We start from the raw sequence: 22,341 nt of genomic DNA on the forward strand, positions 1-22,341 counted from the left end.
ACGGAAGCATCCTCCAGGAAACTCTGTAGTTGCAACGCCACTGCCCTCTCAATGAGTTTACCCAAAAGGGTAAATTCGAGACCGGCCGATAGTGCACCAATTCGGCCGGGTCCAATGTTGGTTTTTTTTAAGAGGGGGCGGACCACTGCCTCCTTAAGAGGTGTTGGGAATTGCCCTTCCATCAGGGATCTATTTATGATATCCCGTACAGGATACCTAAGCTCCCTCTGGCAGGATTTAATAAGCCAGGAGGGGCAAGGGTCCGAATTGCAAGTTGTAGGGCGTGCAGACAAGAGGATCCTGTCAACTTCCTCCAGGCTGAGAGCGCCGAAACCATCCAGAATACAATCTGAAGACAGGCAAGGAGCCTCGGGTTCGCATACTGTCTCCAATATGGCGGGGGCGTCGTGGCGGAGCGACGCGACTTTATCTGCAAAAAATTTCGCAAAAGCCTCACAGCCGATTTCCAATTGACTAGCATTTGGGCTGCCCTGTGGCAGCGTTATAAGAGTCCGAATTGTGTTAAACAGTTGTGCCGGGCGCGAAGTTGCAGACGCAATCCTAGCCGCAAAGTATGTTTTCTTTACGGCTTTGACTGCCATCTCATAGGACTTCATACACTCTCTATAAGATGCTCTAGTGGCTTCGTCTTGAGTACGCCGCCATTGCCTCTCTAGTCGTCTGAGTCCTCGCTTTAATTGCTGCAACTCCTGGTTATACCAGGGTGCTAGCTTTAGGCGAGGGCTCAGAGGACGTCTAGGTGCAATCTCATCGATGGCCCTGGAGAGCCTATCATTCCAGGACACCACCAGGTCATCGAGGGAATTGCCAGAGGGCCAGGGATCCCGTAGAGCCATCTGGAACCGTTCAGGGTCCATCTGGCTCCGCGGGCAAGCTAAAATACGCTCGCCGCCTAAACGGGCTTGGAGTGGAATATCCACACGAGCCTTAAGGGCATAGTGGTCCGACCATGGCACTGTCTGAGCAGTAATATCGTCCACTAAAATTCCTGCCACGAAGATCAAGTCTAGCATGTGCCCCGCCTGGTGGGTAGGCGTTGTAACAAACTGGGAGAGTCCTAGCGTCGCCATGGATGACACTAGGTCCATCGCCTGACTAGAGGACATGTCATCGGCATGGACATTGAAGTCACCCAGGATCAGGAGCCTTGGGTACTCCAATGCCCAGCCTGCTACGGCCTCCATCAGGGATGGTAAGGCGTCGGCCGGTGCGTTAGGCAGTTGGTACACCAGCCAAACCGCCAACCCCTCCCCAACGTCCCACGCCAAACCGGCACATTCAATGCCCTTGATCTCCGGGGGCGGGAGAGCCCGAAAGGAGTAAACCTCTCGTATGAGTATAGCCACCCCTCCCCCCCGCCCGCTAGTCCGTGACTGGTGAAAGACCGAGAATCCTGGGGAAACCAACTGGGAGAGAACTACAGTCTCCCCCTCGCGCACCCAGGTCTCGGTCACGCATGCCAGGTCCATATCCTGTTCGAACAGGAACTCCCGAAGGGTAGAAGTCTTATTATTGATGGACCTGGCATTGCATAACACCAGTGACGGAGGCGGGTAATTTACTCTGGCCCTACTACTTGCCACCGTCAGGATGGGACGTAGGCTGGAAGGGAGTCGAGCCCTGTCATGTCTCAGCCTCCTTCCCTTATAATTCCGCCTAGTCCCACCGTCATACCTTCCCCTCCCCAGGAGTACTGGAATCCCCAGGCCAGTCATCTCCTAGTTGTGTCCGCTCCGCTGATGAAATAGTTGAAGCTGAAACTGCCCCCTCCTCAAACCCTCCTCCTCTCAGCCGATCTATGTATAAACTAACCTGCCAATTGCTCTAATAGTTATTTAATTAAAAGCCCCACCCCAAATCTTCCCAATAAATAATTAGCTAAAAATTAATTTTTATATCTAATTCTAAAAGCACCTTAATTGTAAAACCCCACCAATAAATAAATACTCTTCCCAAATTAATTTGCCACAGATAAAATTTTCTCAGTTTAGCTAATTAATTAATAGTCAACATCTAATTTAAATAACTAATAATTTAACCACAGTCCATATTATTAAATTGGCAATTTTAGATCCTCTGAGGTAAGAGTTAAAACAAGGGACATAAATAGGGTGAATAAAGTGCGATAGTTTTAAAGTGGTAGTGCCTATAAAGTGCAATGTTCTTGTTCTTTCTCCTGTTCTTGCCTTGTCCTTATCTCTGGGCGCGCCGGTGTCCATGTGGAGCCCGTTCTTTCTTTGGGTGATAGTTGATAGTTGAGAGCAGTTAGGAATGTTCTTATACAGGGTTGTTCTTATACAGGGCTGTCGGGCCGTCTGGCCGGTCTTGGCAGCCTGCTGCGCAGCCTCGAGGGCCCAGGGGGGGTGTAAGCCTCCCTGCGCGCCTTTCGTCGCACAGCCGCCGCCTCCACCGCCCTCAAGGACCCTAAAGATCTCAGGCGTCTTACCAGCCTGTTGGGTCAGTCCCTTCAGATGTTCCTCCCGTCCTTTGCACCACTCGCCCCAACTCGTTGCTCACGCTCACACATGGAGGGGGGGATGGATGGAAAGTCCGAGGCAGTCGTCCCGAAGCAGCCTCTGCCGCCGATTATAAGGCACAGTTCGGAGGTAGAGGTTGTCTCGGATGATCTGTTGTAGCTCGTGGTCCACTGAGCCTTTCTGGAAACATAAATTGAGGTAGTGACGAAGATCCTTATCAACAACGCCTCCTTGCTTGACACACTTGAGGCGGAGGGGGTCCTTGCAGTGCTTGATCACGACCAGCACATCGCGGAGGGTCAGCCTGGCCACGGGCGTGTCGTTCACCTCCAGCAGCAGCTCCTCGGGCACCAGCTTGTCGCCGCCGCCCTCGTAGGCCACCTGACCGGCCCTGACCTCCCCCACGAAGGGGAACTGCCCGTTCTCGGCGCCCCCCTTGAGCTCGAAGCCCAGCTGCCCGTCACCGCCGCAGGCTAGACTCCACCCTCCAAACCAGTCATTTCCTCCTGGGGAGCCATTGTTCCCAATCTCCAGGTGAGGGCTGGAAACCATTCAGAATTACAACTGCTCTCCAGATGGCATAGATCACTTCCCCTGGAGAACATGGCTGCTTTGCAGGGTGGACTTTGTGCCATCATACCCTGCTAAGGTTGCTTCCCTCATGGCTTTGGTGCACACTGTGGAAAAAGACTATACTTTTCCTAGGCAGAGGCTTCAGGGAGAGGGGAGAAGATGGAAAGCTGAAGTCAGCTTACTTCCCCTATAGAAAATGGCTGCCTTGAGGTGCATACTCTATGGTATACTATAACACAAGCAGAACTGGTGCCAGACTACAAGATGCCCCAGGCAAGGCCCCTCTGGTTTCCCACCCACTTGTGGGCAAAGTGCAGCCCCACACCCTGGTCTCCCCCTCAGGCGCCCAGCCAGCCTCACCTTGCCTCAGCTGCTTTACCTGAGGGGCGTCTGAGAGGTGGGGTGGAACTCTCTTCCCCTCTGTGTCCTGGTGCAGCACAGTTGGCTGCATGCACTGTGATCTGGATGCACGCACGCTGCCTTTGCTGCCCCCTCCCCCCCCCGGGTGATTTGAAATGCATGGGAGGGCATGAGTGAAAGGACCTGCTGATTGACTGGGCCTTTATCTGCAAGCAGGAAGGGCAGCGGCTCTCCCTTCCTCACTTGCTCCCCCACCCGCTGAGTGGGAGGGGGGTGCCCAATTCAGCACCCCCCAAGGCTGCACCCGTAGGCAACCACCTAATGGACGCACTAGACCTAAGCACATGCCAGCCCAAAAAAGACAGATCATGCCACAAGCACATGCTGATGCTAAATGCTGCAAGGCCAAATAGAAGAAGACCATAGGTTTATACCCCGCACTTCTCTCTGAATCAGAGCGGCTTACAATCTCCTTTATCTCCTTCCCCACAACAGACACCCTGTGAGGTGGGTGGGGCTGCTCTCCCAGAAACTCCCCTTTCAAGGACAACCTCTGCGAGAGCTATGGCTAACCCAAGGCCATTCCAGCAGCTGCAAGTGGAGGATTGGGGAATCAAACCCAGTTCTCCCAGATGAGTCCGCGCACTTAACCACTACACCAAACTGGCTCTCTACAATAGGAAATATGACAGGAAAAGGCAGTAACGACACACTGCAGACAAAAGGAATGCTGAGTTTCAGTATCTGCATGATCGTTGTCATGCTATGACACCACAGCAAATTGACACTGAGTTTCCAAGGTCAGGGCATTCACTCAGAACCTCTAGAGCCTGTATTTATTCTCACTACAGGCCTTATTCCTAGTATATTCATAATACCTTGTTGACAGAATAAAGCAGCAACCGCTGCCTTGCTTTGTTCATTTCTTTGCCTATTAAGGGCAGCCGCTTCCTAAATTCCTAATGCCCTGAGCCTGCTTTGGCGGGAAGGGTGGGATATAAATCCCATAAACCTTAAACTAGGAATGTGATTCTGTAAAGCTGACTGTGGTAAGGGTGCCTCTGGTCATAGTGGGCAGGGCTTGAGTTTTGATTTCTGACTTGGTGCAAAAATGTTTACAATCAGTCTGCTAGCACAATTACAACGCAGTGATGATTAAAAGATCACTTATCTTTTCACTTGTTTTAGTAAGATGATTATTTGACACAAGATATTGACACATTACATGATGCTCTGACTAAGCCTTTCCCCAGATGATGTCAAACTAGTGATGTTAGGTCACTGGCATGTGACTGGTTGTTCATATGTGCAGTGGAGCAATTTCAAGGTCTTTATTCTTTGCACGCACTCATTTTCCAGGTGACTGCAGGAAGGATCTTCTATGCAGTCACCAATAATATTTTAATGTCCTGTGTGACACACTGTACTTTTTAAAGGCTTAGAAGTGTTGTACAAACAGCTGAAAGATTGTAAAGGGTTAATTCTTAATGGAAACAGACAACCTTGAATGACAGGCTGCTCCAAGCAATTTGATTGGGTAGCAACAGCTGAACAGAGAAAAGCTTCTGAGCAGGATGCTGGGGAGAATGGAGTCTAATTTCAGCCTTAGCTGAGAAGAATTGAGTACTGATAGTTTTAGAATTCACCCCTGACTGAGAACAGTTTAACAGACAGAAGAACAGAGGGAAGTTGGCAAGGAAAGGGGATAGATCTAGAGAGAAGAAAATTCCCTGCCCAGTCAAACAGGGAGTTAGCTCTGAAGAGTATAGAGATCCCTGGTCTGTTGTGGTCAGAAACTGCCTCTGGAGACCATAAGAGTCAGTTAACAACTGGAGACAAGTGCTGGTGTTTCAAGAGGAGTCTGGGTACTGGAAAGAGTGTACCAGATTTCTGGAAACCAAGAGTCGGAGAATACTCAAAGAAAGTGTAGTAGAGTGTTGGAGAAAACACTAGTACAAAAGCCTCTCAATACAAGGACTTATATAACTCTAAATGGCTTATGCCTTTAGCATAAAACATAAAAAGTCTGTGTGCATGTACCAATTTTACCTCAGAAATGTTCAACCCCTGATTTCACCTCACCTGCCTTCAGTGCCATTTAAGTTGTTTAGGTTAAAATGGGTTCTTGGGCTGAGCCAAAAGTCAAAATATTGTACTGTGACAGCCAGAGTTCTTCAGCAAAGAAGAAAACACATTACTAGGGTGGCTCAGTCAGTAAAGAGAAAGAAAATCTTGCCTCTGAGGGCGGGAAGTGGACAGGGCAGTCATATCCTGTAATCTTATGTTAATTATATTATTACATTCATTGTGACTAATTAGCTTGCCAAAGAATCATACAGGTCCATAAAGCCAGCTATTATGAACAAATGTGTCTGAATATTCAGACTTTTATTCTAAAATTTTAATTCATAGTAAATAAAATAATTATATGCAGTGCACTCTCAACAGCCTTAATGAGGTTTCTTAAAACCACAGACTGCAGATAATATAACTAAAAAGCCAGCTGTTACAAGTCACACTGATAGATAAGCTTAAAGGCCGTCACAAAAGTGAACTAATTATGTTATGTGAAGAAATACTTTATTTTTTATCTCCACAAATTCCGAACCCTTGGCCCCCGGGAGTTTGCAAGGAAAATGCCCCTCCCCCCAAAAGGAGTCTCCTCGTGGCACTTTAAAAACAGATTTACTTGCACGACTGGGGACGAAAGCCAAAAACCTTCAATTAGCGTTGCACTCATATCTCCTTTTGTCTCGGTCCGTCTTTCCAAGTCTGCTGTTTGGTAGTCGTTTATCTGGTTTCCCAAGACCTGCTACTTTTAGACACATGTACATGAAAAAAACAATTTTTTACAAAAAATTTGCGTAAAACAAATGGGGAAAGTTTGTGGTTCTTCGGATATACAGAAGTTATATGGGGGGAGGGCTGCACGGGGGCAAGTCACGTTTAGCAAAAGAAGCGGGAATAAAGTTCTGTATGTTGTGAGACATCAGTAGGGCATCTTATACGTCCTGGGCAGAGCGGTTCTGTCTGTTCCTTTTCTTCTAACGAGCCTGCAGCAAACGTGGACTATTGCACCCTTCTTAAATCTTCGTTCGCGAAGCCAAGCCGAGAGAGAGAGAGAGAACGCCTGTCGGGGTGGGGGGAGACGGTAAACCAGAAAGTGAGCCAGACATAACGCGTGACAAGGCTCTGACTGGGCCACAAGCAGCTTGGGCAAGGATTGCCGCAGCGCCATCCGCGGCTGTCTTCCGCATCTCCGCCGGGAATCAACCTGAGCGTGACTGCGAGGCTGCCGGGCTCCTCCTCCTCCTCCTCCTCCTCGTCTTCTCGTGTCTGTGGCGCTCGGTTCTCCCCTCCCCCTTCCCCAATCCTCTGCCGGGAGGATCAAGATGGACGGGGTGAGATGGCGTTTGGCTATGGACTGAGGGGGAAGGGAAGGGCACCGGGAAGCTGAGGACCGGTGACGACGGCTGAGGTAAAGGTCCGGGACGCCGAGGTAAGTGAAGGAGGAGGAAATGGGACGCTGCGGCCGAAGAGACCGAGCCTAGCGCCGGCCTTTCCTGAGAGCCAGTCCGGGTCACCCTGCGAGGCCTGCGGCTTATAGTCAACGCGAGTGCCGCGGCTTTTCCGGGCGAGCAGTGTGGGAAGTTCTGTAGTTTTGAGGTGATCTCAGGACGGTGGCGGGCAGGCTTTTGGTAGGATAGCTGCTTCCAGGGATGGAAGGTGACTGGAGGAGAGTCTGCCGAAGAAAGCCGCTCAAAGCGCCGCTTGTAGTCGATAGGCCCGGGGAAATGGGGGTTCGAAAGAGGAGGCTAGTTAGGCCCAGAGGAGTATCTCTGGCGTATTGAAGGGGTGCTGTAGAGCCTGGGTGTCTCCTTGGGCCGTCTCGGCCTGGTTGAAGGAGAGACAACCAGGTGCCAGTGCGCGGCTCATCCAGATTTCTCCGGTCGCCGGTTCTGGGCCTTACCGGCTAGGAGTGATTAATCCCTTTCCTTTCGACCACTGTAGACTGCGGTTTATCACTGTTCTCGTTCCTTCTCCAGAATTAGGGAAAGAAGGGATTGTTTTTGTATCTGAGGGAGACGCGCAAAAGTCATTAGGGCGATTCTGGTTGTCTTGCATGGCGTTAGCTTTATTTAGGCTTATTGAAGAGGGCGCCGAGTGAACATAGTCAGACCAGCATTTATTTTAACTCAGTTCTTTCTAGTCCGGTGGATATTGGTTTCTCAGGGTCTTGCGTGATTCTTGGTGAAGTCTTTCCAGACTATTAAGTAGAGATGGCAGGCATTTAATCTGGCACTTCCAGCCTGAAAAGCATTTGCCATTGCCACTGAGCTGTGTTTGTTAATTGCCACTGAGCTGTGTTTGTTAATTGCGAATAAAGTGTGGATCAAATGTGTCTTCTGCTTGTGTCTTTAAATTTTACGTATTTGAATGAGTTTCATAGTGGAGCCTGCTGACAGCCACACGGGCAACTTAGTAGTACTTAGGTTAATTTACTTTTATGCTGGATGTAGGGATATAGGGACTTCTTAATTTTATTTAAAACAAAAAACCGAACATGTCGAAAGCACTGTTGGGTTTATTCTTTCATCTCAAACATGTCTGTTCGGGATTGCAGACAATTTTATTCAGGATTAGATTGGGTTTTGTGTTCTTAATTTTTCTTCGAGTTCCTTTTTCTGTGCTGTTAAAACAATGTTACCTTTTTTTTAATCACTAACTGATCACAAGTAAACACACAGGCAGACTTTGCCCTGCCAGCATTTGGTTAAGACCAGAATTGTTGGGAGCATTTTTTCCTCCCTTTCTTCCTTTCCCCAGAATCATGGTAGCTGGTGAAATACTCTGTGTAGTTTTTAACCGTTGGCATCTTTGTAATATATTTGCATTTTAGAAGGATAAAAGGAATGTGCTGAAGGGAATATATTACTGAGAGCAACTACTCAGAACCATATTTTCTAAGTCTGGCATATTGTGCAGCATTAGTGATTGTACTGGTCTAGTAGCAGGATGAAGTTTGCAAACTAGATAGTTACTTGCATGCAAGAATACAGTGAAAGAGCTTTTGTGACTCCGATAAAGACTCCTGATGTACAAACAGCTGCAAACTTGCAGATGGAGAATTTTTAAGTATTAGATGTTCTATTTCAGTGATCCTGATTCCAGCAAACCACATGGGAAATTATCCCTGAAGTGAAAACCTCTAGGCCAAATGGAAGATTGGGAAATAATAGGATTAGGCTGCACTTCTAAACACACTGATTAGGAAGTAAGCCCCACTGAACTCAATGGGATTTTTGTAATGAGTAAACATGTGTAGGGTTATGATACATATTCCATTTTAACAATTCATTATGCCTTATAGCATATTTGACTGGTTTTATCTAGATGAAGTTAAGGGTTTAAAAGAAAAAACCCTCACCTTTTCCCCTCATCCTTTCAGCATTTAGTCATAAATTAAACCTGCTCTAACTATTTTTAAGGCTGAAGTAGGAGTCCTTCTGAGACTTGGCTTTTATTTTAATTGTGCTTACAGTTTGCTTGGCTTGTTGAGCGTTACTTGGGTAATGTATAGCCTATGCAAATGGAGAGAAAGAAATCACAGATGCTGGTAAAAGTAGTAAAAATTATAAGTGTTTCTGTTGTAAGAATACTTGATTATTTAGGAAGAATGTACTACTTAAACTTATAGAATTCTGCTGCTCAACTAGTGTCTCTCTTCCTCTTTCCTAAATATTTAACTTACCCAGCTGTATAATTCTGTGATGTTGCTGCATCAAACAAATTCATGTAAAGACTGCAGCACCACTTGTTTCTACTAGTGACATTTGGTAGTGTTCCTCTATCTTGTTGTGCTGATGCAGCCACTGGGATTTATGTTATGGCTTCAAGGCCATAATCAGCATACAAATCGAAATTACAGCAATTTCATCACATAGAAATGGACATGTAAGTGTGAGATCATTAAAGTCAATGTTGGAAAACATTTGAAATTCCTAAGAACTAGTAAAGATTATTGGTTGTAGCTATTTTCAGAATTTTAGTCCCTAACATACTCAGGAGTGATCAGACATATATAATTTTTACAGCTCTAAGCATCACAAACCCAGGTTGGTAAATTCAGGGCCTGAAAATTATTCTAGTGGCACTGTATCCCAGGAACAGCATAACATTTAAAGTAAATTTTGGAAGTATTACAGTAGCAAAAATAGGCATGAAAGTGTCAAAAATATCTTGTGAAATCTTAAAATCCAGAAACTAGAATTTCTGTAAATTAGGGATGGCATTTCAGTGCACTGTGTATACCTTCTTAACTTTATGTGTTGACCAAAAGAAGCAAAATGAAGAATGCTTAATTAAGTAAACAATATGCTAATATATACAGGTTGTAGGGTTTGGTGTTCATGCAGGTTTTACGCATCCCACATAATAGGCTAGGAAGTCAAAGCTAGAAAATTAACTACTTGCTGCTTGATAGACCTGTCTTTCTTTTCAGGTTAAGCTTGTGAAAACCTGGGATCTTAGCAAAGTGGATTTGTGCTCAAGTTATTCTTATAGGATATTTTAAAAGATTTCTTCAGTCACTGTTATATTTGACAACATCACAACTCTAAAATCATGGCAGATGTGGACCCAGACACATTGCTTGAGTGGCTGCAGATGGGTCAAGGAGATGAAAGAGACATGCAACTCATCGCACTTGAGCAGTTATGTATGCTACTTTTGATGTCGGACAATGTGGATCGATGCTTTGAAACGTAAGTGAATTTTTCTTTTGATGTCTTTATGCAGCTTGATCCTTTTCATAATGGATATTTTTTTGCTGGGATCCTGCCACCCAGAATCTGTTTTAGCAACGTATTGTATGACAACCATTATGGTGACACTGAGAACACTGTAAGCAGTGTATTGACACCACTGGTGATCCATAAGTGGATGATCAAAGAGAGCTGAAGCTGCTTTTCACATCATGGTCTTGATGCAATTGTTATTGACAACAAGGTCTAGGATAGGGGTGGCCAAACTTATCATAAGAGCTACATAGAATAAACATCAAATGTTTGAGCGCCACAAAACATGAACATCAGATGAAGGAAGGAGGGAAAATAGATTGGGGGAGGGAGGCAGAGGTGGAAAGAAAGCAACTTTAAATGCATTCTCTAGGCTGCTGGCTGGCTTGGCTTGGAGAAGTGATTTAAAGAAACAAATGCCTTCTTCAAGCTAGCTGGCCAAAGAGGTTGGGGCTTTGAGAGCCACATAATATGTGTGAAAGAGCCACGTGTGTCTCCCGAGCTGCAGTTTAGCCACCCCTGGTCTAGGAGAATACTGGAGGCTACTGTAGCAGTTGTTTTCCTAGAGCTTGTTGCCTTTAGTTCATGCTTAGATCTTTTGGTATAACAAAAGGGCCTATATTATAGCTTAGGTGCATCTTGCATGATTTGGTTAAATAGGAAAAGAAAATTCAGTTCTGAACTCTTTGTATTTTGGGGAGGAAGGCAAAAATAAGCAAGGGCCCTGTAAAAATAGACTGAAGTTCTGTTTTTCCATTCAGATTCTATAGCTAAAACAAATGTTTTTCTTCATAAACAGCTAGCAAAGCTGCTGAGTTTTAATTAAATGCATCTGGCAAAAGTCAGTATACCCTTTGTTGTGACTGCAGGGCCTAAGAAACCACAAAGCATGGAGAAAAAAAATAGCATATGAATGCCTTACCTGTTCTTTATAAAGTAGAGTTTTATATCGATACTAGTAATAAGGCCCATTGTGAAGAGAAATACAATGGGCACTAGAAATGTGCTGTGGGTAAGGGTCATGGCCTTGGCAGGGGGGCTGGGGAGGGAAGGGAAAAATAGAGGGAGGCAGGATATGTCGAGAAGGCAGCTGTTGGAGAGGGAAATGGAGAAAGTGGGGAATGTGAGGTAGATTATCAGAGAAGAGGGGTATCTTGAGAAAGAAGGGATGGGGCAAAAGAGATGGAGATAGACTGCTTTCCATCTCCCCCTCTCTTCATGCTCTACCTAAGAAAAGTACAGTCTTTCTCCACAGTGGGGACCAAAGCAGTTTTCATCATTCTCCTCTCCTCTTTTTGATCTGCACAACAACCCTGTGAGGAAGATTAGGCTGAAAGTCTGTGACTAGTTCAAAATCACCTAGTCAGCTTCCACAGCAAGAATCTGGGTCTGGCAACCCCTACTCTGAAGTGCCAACTGCCATGCCACACTGGCTGTCATGGGGTGTGTGTGTGACCTCAGCAGGTTATAATGACTTAAGAGTCTAGCATTTTCTCTAAGGGAGCTGATCTCTGCCATCTGGAGAGCAGTTGTAATTCTGAGTGATCTCCAGGCCTCATGTGGAGATTGGCAACAGTGACTCCCCAGGAGGAAATGGCTAGTTTGTAGGGTGGAGTCTACAGCATTATACCTATCTGAGTTTCCACCCCTTCTCAAACCCCATCCTTTCTAGGCTCCACCCCTCAAATCTCCATGAATTTTCCAACCTGGAGTTGGCAATCCTATCTCCTTCCCAGCCAACCATCAGGCTATCTTTATCTGCGCCTCTGACTTCAGCTTTCCATCTCCTTCCCCCTCCCTGCAGCCTTTACCTAGAAAAAGGACAGTCTTTCTCTGTAGTGGGGATCAAAGCAGCTTACATCATTCACCTCTCCCCCTTTTGATCTGTACAACAACCCTGTGAAGTAGGTTAGGCTGAAAGAATGTGGGTGGTCTGCAATCACCCAGTCAGCTTCCACAGTAGAAACCTGGGTCTAGTAGACCCTGCTCTGAAGTGCTGACTGTCATATCACAGTGGCTGTTATGGGGGGCTGCTGCTGAACAGGAGCAAGCAGCCATACTTAGTTAAGTCTTGCCAGTCAGGTGGCATCAAGTCACTCAGAAGGTGCTGCCAGGACTAGGGTAGGAAACCTTCAGGTGGAGGCTGAAGATCTCCTGGTATCATAACTGATGTCCAGACAACAGAACTCTCTCCCCCTGGAGAATATAGCTGCTTTGGAGGATGGACTCTGTGGTATGATAATATTCCACTGAGGCCTCTCTCTTCCCCAGTGTGGCTTCCATAGACTCCACCACAAAATCTCCAGGAATTTCTCTACCTGGAGCTGGCAACTCTAGTCAAGACCAGTCCCAATGAGTTCTCCCTCAAAGGTCAAAATAGTCCTGGGAAGGGCCTCTTCTCCCCCACCTCTTACTGACAAAACCAAGCTTGGTTGGCTATCAAGATGCACTGAGGGGAAAGTGAAGGCAGCTTCCCCGGTGGCCCTCTCCCTCTCTCTTCGCTCTCTGTACCTAGAATAAAACATTGATCTGCTGCCAAGGGTTCCTATGTTTTTGTCTATGTTTTTCTGGCTGTTTGGTTCCTCAGAGGAGGAGGGGGAGGAGCCATCAGCCAATTGAAGGGCTTTCTGTGGCTGTTTTCCTCTCTCCCTCTCTCAGCCAATCGAGAGAAGGCTTTCTTTATCTCCTCTGCGAAGTAATTTTTATTTATTTATTTATTTTATTTGCCAATTGAGGGAAGGCTTTCTGTGGCAGTTCTCTCCTTCTCCCTCCATTGGTCAGTCAAGGATAGGCTTTTTTCCCCTCCTCTGTGAAGCAGTGTCTCAATCTGCAGCCAATGGAATGCAACAGATCTTGAGTGGCAGTTGACAGGCCAATGGTTTATGCAGTGCCTAAAGCCAATGGGAGAGCTCCATTTTGCCAATACCACCATGCTTTTGTTACAGAAAGGATATTGGTTGAAATATCTTACCTTAATTTGACAGATCAGTCCTATCCAGAGCCCCTCCACATCCTCCCATTTCCCTTCCTGCTTACCAATCAATGTTTCTTTTATTTGTCTCCAAGTACTTATTATTTCTTTACAGACAAAAGAATATGGTTTGTTTTTAACAAATTTTAACCAAGCTTTGCATTTTAAGCCTAGTATACTTAAGTCATGCAACCAGTGTAACTTAATGTAATTAGCAATATTCCCTCTAAGATGTTAGTGTGAGTTAGCTCACAGTTTTTTTAGCCTCTGGCACCCACATTTTTGTCTTAGCTTGGAAAACCAAACTAATTTATGCAGTAGATCACAACTTTAATGCTGGTAGCTCATGAAGTAGAATTTTTGCTCACAAGACTCCACAGTTTAGATGGAGTATTGGTAATCAGTGTATTGTTTGTTGATGACTTTTATTATGATCTTGGATCGTAATAAACTTGACTGACTTTTATTTATTTACTTCATTTATGCCCAATGTGGACCCACAGCATTTTACATAATTATTCTGTCCTCCATTTTATCCTAACAACTTGATGAAGTAGAAAAGGATGAGAGAGAGGGTCTGGCCCAAGATCACCCAGCAATCTTCCATGACAGTGTGGTGGTTTGAACCTGGGTCTCCCAGATCATAATCTGACAGTTTAACCGCTATATCACACTGGCACTCAAATTTCCTTTCTTCTCATGCCCTGGTAACATCTCTTTGGAAAAAAAATCTGTTTAAGTTGCAAAAGTTTATTATTTGTTTTTTTATTGGAAGAAGTCTAAAGAAGCCGAGCTGGCTCCATAAACAGCTCTCTAAAGACTTGAGAAATAAAAAAGACTCCTTTAGGAATTGGAAGGAGGGCCTTATAACCAAGGATGAATATAAGCAAATCACCAGTGCTTGTAGAGAAGAAGTTAGGAAAGCTAAAGCTCAGTAGGAGCTTAGGCTGGCCAAAAATGCTAAAAACAACAACAAAGGGTTGTTTTCACATGTTCAGAGTAAGAAAAGGACAGGAAAGTAAAATTGTAAAAGATAATGAAGAGAGGGTGGAACTGCTCAATTCCTGCTTTTCCTCAGTCTTCTCTTCTGAGGGAAATGGTGCTCAACATGGCATGAACAGAACATATAATGAGGGTATAGATTTCCAGCCCAGGGTCAGCAAAGGGGTAGTACAGACCTAGTTTCTTTAAATGAAACTAAGTCCTCAGGGCCAGATGAACTGCATCCAAGGGTTCTAAAAGAGCTTGTGGATGTAATTTCTGAGCCTCTGGCTATTATTTTTGAGAATTTTTGGAGAACAGGAGAGGTGCCGAAAGATTGGAGGTGGGCAAATGTTGTCCCCATCTTCAAGAAGGGGAAAAAGGAGGATCCGGGTAACTACCAGCCTGTCAGCTTGACATCTATACCTGGAAAAGTTTTAGAATAAATCATCAAACAGTTAGTCCTGGAACATTTAGAAAGGATGGCTGTGATTACTAAGAGCCAGCATGGTTTTCTCAAGAACAAGTCATGTCAGACTAACCTGATCTCTTTTTTTGAGAAAGTGACTACCTTGCTGGATCAGGTTAGTATGTCTATGCTGTAGACATAGTTTATCTTGATTTCAGTTAGGCTTTTGATAATGTTCTACATATTATCCTTGTAGACGTTGGTAAAATGTGGTTTGGATCCTGTTACTATTAGGTGGATCTGTAACTGGTTAACAGATCACACCCAAAGAGTGCTTGTGAGTGGTTCCTCATCCTCTTGGAGAGGAGTGACAACTGGAATGCCTCAAGGACCTGTTTTGTTCAACATCTTTATAAATGATTTGGATGACGGAATAGAGGGAATGCTTATTAAGTTTGCCCATGATACTAAATTGGAACGGGTTGCAAATACAGTACAAGAGAAAAACAGAATGACCTTTACAGGCTGGAAAACTGGGCTAAAACCAATAAAATGAATTTTTAACAGGGATAAATGTAAAGTTCTGCATTTAGGTAGGAAAAATCCAATGCATGGTTATAGGATGGGGGAGACTTGTCTTAGCAGTAGTATGCACGAAAAGGATCTCGGGGTCATAGTGGACCATTTGCTGAATGTGAGTCAACAGTGTGATCTGGTGGCTAAATAGGCAAATGTAATTTTGGGCTGTATCAACAGAAGTATAGTGTTGAGATCACATGAAGTGATGGTATTGCTTTACTCTGCTCTGGTAAGACCTCACCTGGAGTATTGTGTTCAGTTTTGGGCATCACATTTTAAGAAGGATATAGACAAGCTGCAACGGGTCCAGAGGAGGCCGACGAAAATGGTGAGAGGTCTGGAGACCAAGTCCTATGAAGAAAGGTTGAAGGAGCTCGGGATGTTTAGTTTGGAGAGGAGGCGGCTGAGAGGTGATATGATCACCATCTTCAAGTACTTGAAGGGCTGTCAGCTAGAGGATGGTGTGGAATTGTTTTCTACCCCAGAAGGTAGGACCAGAACCAGTGGGTTGAAATTAAATCAAAAGAACTTCCAGCTCAACATTAGGAAGAACTTCCTGACCATTCGAGCGGTTCCTCAATGGAACAGGCTTCCTCAGGAAGTGGTGGGCTCTCCTTCCTTGGAGGTTTTTAAACAGAGGCTAGATGGCTGTCTGACAGCAATGAAGATCCTGTGAATTTAGGGGGAGGTATTTGTGAGTTTCCTGCATTGTGCAGGGGGTTGGACTAGATGATCCTGGAGGTCCCTTCCAACTCTGTGATTCTATGATTCTATTTGGATTTATATCCCGCTCATCCCACTGAGGCAGACTCAGCAAGGTGTGTGGTAGCAAGTTGCTCAGGTGGGGTTTGTAGAGGCCACCACTGGGCCTAGCCAAGTTGTGCAAGTATGGAAGAGGCTGTCACTGAGGCCAGCCAAGTTGTTCAGTAGCCAAAAGTGCATCTGAGTGAGTAGCAGAAATTGTATGATAGCAAGTTGGTGAGTGACTGCTGCTGGGCCTGGCCCCGTTAAGTAATCCTTCCAGGACAGAAGGATGGGGAGCAGAGGTGGACTAGGAGGTCAGAATAACCCTGGAGACAGCCCTCACCCAAGTTTTTACTAACAGCAACCAAGGTTTGAAGGCAGGCAGTGCTATTGTAATTGCCTAGCAACCCTCACAAGGGACGCTGAGATCTCCTTCCATAAAGGTACAGGCACTGCTTCTATAGTTTAGGGGTTTGTGTGTGTGTGTATGTTATGGTTGCCTTGCAGTAGCCACAGGGGAGCATTTGTTTTTCTTTTTTAAAAGTACAGGTACTGCTTCTATTATTGGGGGAGGGGTTAATTCTCCCTGTATGTTGTGGGTTTTTTTAAAAAAGATTTTTTTGCAAATCTGGGGCATCTCAGGTTTGTTGAAATATCTGTTTTATTAGTTCATGGCTGTAATCTCTGTGTTTAAGCATCCACAGATTAGGCCATGTTCAGATACTGACATTGCCAAAACAAAAAGGTGACCTCTAACCCTGACACAACCTCTCTTCAGTTTCTCATTGTTTTAAAAAGCTCTGTTTAACTGAATATTGGAGCCAGTCTAAAACAACTGAGTTGAGAAATGAGTTCATCTACCATCACTGAATGGTGCAGAGTTACCATATAAGCAAACAACAAGAAGAACTTCATGCACATGTATTTTTAGGTCATACAGCAAAATGTATTTTGAGGTGAAATGTTAAGGTTGTACTTACATTGAAGTTCACTGAGAGAGACTACAGTAGAATCATTGCTGATACTAGACACCGCAGTAGAATTTCTAGATGTCATGGTGACTTGACACCTGGGATTTGTTGAGCCCTGTTATGGAGCTTTTCAGTTTGACAGTTAGCTGTAGAAATGTTGTCTACTTCAATTGTGTGTACTTGGACCTACTCTTCATTGGAAATATCTGTTTCTGTGCTTGGTTATTCAGTTTCCTTGTCCTTTGAAACATTGTCTAGTCTTAGCAAAAGTACCAGCAATTTTAGATTTTAGAACCTTAAGTTTTGCTTAGAAGGATGGAAGATAATATCCCTTTGTAACTTGCAAGCCAGAGTCCGAAAGACAATGAAGTGGCCTCTGCAGCCCAGTTCGTTGTGGATAAGGAAACCAGATGTGACTTAATTAATTGGAGACTATGTTGTGGATAGTACTGCAGTTACTTCATTAATCACCTGATGCTTCAGGTTCTGTAGTACAAATGCTATAGGCAGGCTCTACTTTTTGTGGACTATAGTGGTCTATTTCATTGTCTTCCTTACATATTATGGACCTTGTTTGTTCTGCTGTATTTTAAAAAAATAATTCAGTTTCACTGATCTGATAGGGATAAGTGCACGGAAATAGCCTTTTTTAAAAAGAAGTGGAATGCTGGGAGTGGTTTCAAATATATTTGTAATTTTGTAAACTGTCATGCTTCTCTTTTATCATCTCTTCTCTAAAAAGAAATTCCCCAATACTTTTATCTGTTCTTGAAGTGATGATTCTACAACCAAAATAATTAAAGATGAGACTTTTCTGAAACTGTGTAGCTGGGAGAGTTCTAATGTAAGTGCAGGCTGTTATGGTGACAGAGCTGTCAGTTATAACCCAGAGGTTCATGACACCTAAAGCAAAATATAGGAGCAGTCTTAGCTACATTTGCAGTAAAACCCTTTTCACACATTTCCTTCTGAGAAAGGTCCCTGTCTGTAAATAGAAGTATGTGTTAAACCACAGTTAAGAAAATTATAGTATTTAAAACTTGTATTTAAGTAGGTTTAATGATCTTTGTATATCATGTTTGAATACTTAACTATGTGGGGTGTCTGTATAGTGGATAGCTGTTGTCCATCTGGATTTTAGTGGTTTGTATTATTTAAAAAAATTAAAATGCATTTAAACATCAAAATGACTGTTTCTTTTAATAAACTTATGTTAATATTTTAGAAATTAGCTTTTAAAATATTAAGTTTTTAGTAGAAATACTACAGGGCTGCAGTTTATAATAAGTTGGCATACTACCATAGTTACTCAGTTCCCATAGTAAAACATTACTGTTTTGCCCTGTTTTGTGCAAATACTTGAACTGCTTGTAAACTTTAAAACAACATGTAGAAACTAACAAAGGAGAACATGAGGTTAAGATTTGGTGTCAGAATTAAACATTGTTCTTTATATAGAAAAAAAAACATTGTACTTTAATTTTTAAAAAACCATTATTTAGTTGCAATCTGTCCTAAGATATGGGAACTCAGTCGGTCTAACCTGGACACTTGCAGCTAAGGAATTTACAAGGAACAAAACTATTGATAGTAATTATCCTGTTGCTGGTAAGGTTTAATGTAATAATGTGTCCAGGACTGGTCAGGGATCTGATACTTCCAGTTACACTGTAGGAGCCTTGTGCCAGCTGGAGGGGAGAAGGTCCTGTGAGATGAGCTGGGCCTGTGGCTCAGGAATAAGGTGAGTGAGGCATATTAAAGGGTGTGCGGGAATGTTTAAACCCTGATAGCCAGAAACCCTGATAGCCTTTCTGGGTAAGGTCATAGAGCAGGCGGTGGCGATTCAGCTGCAGGGATTCCTGGAGGACACTTCCGCACTGGATCCATTCCAGTCCGGCTTTAGGCCAGGTCACGGGACGGAGACAGTTCTGGTCGCTCTCATAGATGACCTTATGCGACATCTGGATCAGGGCGGCTCTGCGGTGCTGTTATTATTAGATCTGTCAGCCGCTTTTGACACGGTCACCATCAGCTACTGACTAGCCGCCTCGCCGATGTGGGGATTCGGGGATCTGCCTTACAGTGGCTGACCTCCTTTCTCCAAGATTGGGGACAAAGGGTGGTGATAGGGGAGGAAGCATCCCAGAGGCACTCTCTTAGTTGTGGGGTGCCGCAGGGAGCGGTCCTATCCCCGATGCTATTTAACATCTATATGCGCCCCCTTGCCCAGATTGTCAGGAGGTACGGACTGGGTTGCCATCAATATGCAGATGACACCCAGCTCTATCTATTGATGGGTGGCCAGTCTGACTGTACCCCAGAAAATCTAGACCTGGCGTTACAAGCCGTGGCTTCTTGGCTTAGGCTGAGTCGGCTGAAATTGAATCCAACGAAGACGGAGGTTCTCTACCTGGGTCGGGGCGGTCCGGGGAGAGAGATCCAGCTGCCGACTCTTGACGGGGCACCACTGACACCGGTCCCTAAGGTCAAGAGCTTAGGCGTGCTTCTTGAGTCCTCCCTTACAATGGAGGCTCAGGTGGCAGCCACTGTTAGATCTGCCTTCTTTCATCTTCGGCAAGCGCAGCAGCTGGCTCCTTACCTGGAGCGCAACGACTTAGCGACGGTAATCCATGCTATGGTCACCTCAAGAATAGATCACTGTAATGCTCTCTACATGGGGCTACCCTTGACGCTAACCCGGAGACTACAACTAGTGCAGAATGCTGCGGCACGGCTGTTAATGGGGCTGCCGCGACGGGAGCACATTCAGCCAGTGCTGAGAGAGCTGCACTGGTTGCCTGTTGTGTTCCGAGTTCGCTTCCAGGTGTTGGTATTAACCTTTAAAGCCCTCTATGGTCAGGGACCTGCCTATCTACGGGACCGCCTTTCCCCATATATCCTCCAGAGAGCACTGCGATCAGGGACAAAAAATCTGTTGTCTGCCCCTGGCCCAAAAGAAGCCAGGCTATGTATAACGAGATCCAGGGCTTTTTCAGTGGCAGCACCAGAACTTTGGAACACCCTCCCAGAAGCTATAAGGGCCCTGCGGGATTTGTCTGCGTTCCGCAGGGCCTGTAAGACCGAATTGTTCAAACAGGCTTTTGTGGTTTGATCGAAAAAAGGCTGCCACCGGACATCCTACAGAATGCTGGCGATCTTGGTCGAGAAGTCAATACCGCCTATACTGGACTGAAATAGCGCTATAGAATGGTTTTAAAGTTAATATATGTAAATTATGGTTTTATATGTTTTATTGGATTGATTGTTTTTATAATGTTGTAAGCCGCCCTGAGACCGCTTGCGGAGAGGGCGGGATAAAAATGGGAAGTAATAAATAAATAAATAAATACTAGGAAGGAGGAAGCAGTCAGGCTTTCTCCCTCAGAGGTTGTCGGACATCTCTGTGGGTTATTCCTACTGTTCCTTCAGGGAGGCAGGAAACACTTTTTTCACCTTCCTGTTGGCGCCTTCGGAATAACCCCGCCCTCAGTTTTGTTCCTGCCTCTACAGGGAGAAGCAGCACAAGGCTAGGCTAAGCCTTTTTCTCTTTTTCTCTTTCTCAATTATCTCTTTCCCTTCCATATCTGTTTCTCTCCCTCCCCTTTCTCCTTCCCTTCGCTGGGCAAAGGCAGCAGAGGAGACTAGTTTGGGCCGTTTTAGAATGGCCTGTAGCAAGGACGGTTTCCTTTTGGATGAGGAGGGAGAGTCGCGTGCCGCGCCTCTCGCAGCGCCGACTTTCGTTGAAGGTGCCGACCTGCCTTCGCGGCTTGCTCGCGCCCTTCCCAACGCGGCCGCAGACGATTCGGCTGCCAGCACCAAGAAACGGCGCGTAATGGATGCCCCGGCTACATACCTTGGGGCGGCAGCAAACAGCGGTGGCCATTTTGGAAGTGCGGAGCGTAGCTCTCAGACCTTCCAACCCCTAAGAGCAGGCACTCCAGAGGCTCGGAACTACCTGCAGCCGCAAATGGAAGGCTTCCAGGATGGGGATAATGTATTAATGAGCAACCCTCTGAACCCAGAGGCTATGCTCTTTATTAGGCGAGCTATGCAGGAGGAAATGGGATCCTTTTGCGCCCGAATGGGGCTTCTCCCTCAAGGACCAACTTTTCCTTTAGATCCTTCCTGCTCCTTCTCCTGGCCCACCAAGGCAGCGCGAAAGGCCCCATTGCAGTCTTCCCAGTCCTTACCTGTTGAGCTTGAATATATAGCGTCTGGCTCTGATCAGGAGGATAGGGAAGAGGGGGAATGTTTCTCAGAGGAGGAACAGGAGGAGGTTAAAATACCTGAGCAGGGTAGTCGTTTCTTCTGTCAGGAAGATTACCAGTTTCTGCTAGCCAAAACTCTTTCAGCATTAGAAATTGAGGAGGGGCCCATTGATGAGGAAGCCAAGGTAGCTAAGTCAAAGAAGTTTAAGTCAAGAACCAGCGGAAATTCTGAGTTCTTGCCCAGGGGGGAAACTTCTGAACAAGTCTTCCCTTTTCCAGAATACTTTGAAAAGCAGGTTAGAGCAGAATGGGAAAAGCCAGCTTCCCTTAAGCAGTTTCCTCACTTAGTAAAAAAGTTGTACGCACTGCCTGCTTACACCAACGAGTTGTTACAAGCCCCAACTGTGGACGGTCCAGTAGCAGCTCTACAGTCCTCGGGCCTGGTATCAGAGGATGGCCAGGGTTCTCTTAGAGATCCCCTGGACAAAAAAGCTGAGGCGACCTTGAAAAGATTGTACGAATCTGTGGCCATGATCGTGAAGGCATCCTCTGCGGCCTCCCTGGTCTCCAGGGCGTCCATTGTTTGGGTACGTAAGTTACTTCAGATGTTACCAGAGGACAACAGACGTATGTTAGAGGGCGCGTCACGCATTCTTAAGGCAGCGTCATTCACGGCTGACGCAACCTTAGATATCCTGACATTTGCCTCCAAGACAATGCCGTCCACTACGGTGGCTAGACGCCTTCTTTGGCTTCAGGCTTGGCAAGCTGATTTTCTCTCTAAGTCTACAGTGGCAGCATACCCCTTTCAGGGGGATCGTCTCTTCGGGGACGCTTTGGATAAGATCCTAGTAGAGACTAGGGATAAAAAGAAGGCCATGCCCAAATCCATTTGGAGAAATGAAAAAAGGGGTCCTCAGTCCTTTCGGACTCAGCATTCCTTGGCCAGATATTGCATTGATTCAAAAAAGTTTAATTGGGAAACGCCAAAGAGCTCCTTTAAAAGGGGTTCATTCGGCTCCAAATTCAATCATAATAACTTCTCCAAGATGGACAAGCCTGACAGAGAGGCCAAGTCCAAGCAGGCATGACTACAATCACTTACCGGTGGGAGCTCGACTACTCCATTTTGCAGAAACTTGGGAGGCCTCTCAGGCAGACCAATGGTCTTTAGAAATTGTACAAGAGGGGTATTCAATAGAGTTCCACCGCATTCCACCAGACAGATTTGTCAGATCACCTACCCCCAA

At 45.5% G+C, this 22,341-nt stretch overlaps 1 protein-coding gene across 6 annotated transcripts in view; it reads left to right on the forward strand.

Annotated features, from left to right (window-relative positions):
- The first annotated feature begins 6,700 nt into the window (after nt 1-6,700).
- HECTD1 (HECT domain E3 ubiquitin protein ligase 1) overlaps nt 6,701-22,341 on the forward strand; it is a 75,160-nt gene continuing 59,519 nt past the window's right edge. For all 6 annotated transcript variants that reach the window (XM_060261425.1, XM_060261429.1, XM_060261430.1 and 3 more), the window contains exons 1-2: nt 6,701-6,930; nt 9,934-10,195. In XM_060261425.1, the coding sequence (XP_060117408.1) occupies nt 10,056-10,195 (140 nt within the window). In that variant the 5' untranslated portion in view covers nt 6,701-6,930; nt 9,934-10,055. The remainder of the gene's footprint in view (nt 6,931-9,933; nt 10,196-22,341) is intronic.

This window comes from Heteronotia binoei, chromosome 21, assembly GCF_032191835.1.
Source record: "Heteronotia binoei isolate CCM8104 ecotype False Entrance Well chromosome 21, APGP_CSIRO_Hbin_v1, whole genome shotgun sequence".
Classification (NCBI taxonomy): domain Eukaryota; kingdom Metazoa; phylum Chordata; class Lepidosauria; order Squamata; family Gekkonidae; genus Heteronotia; species Heteronotia binoei.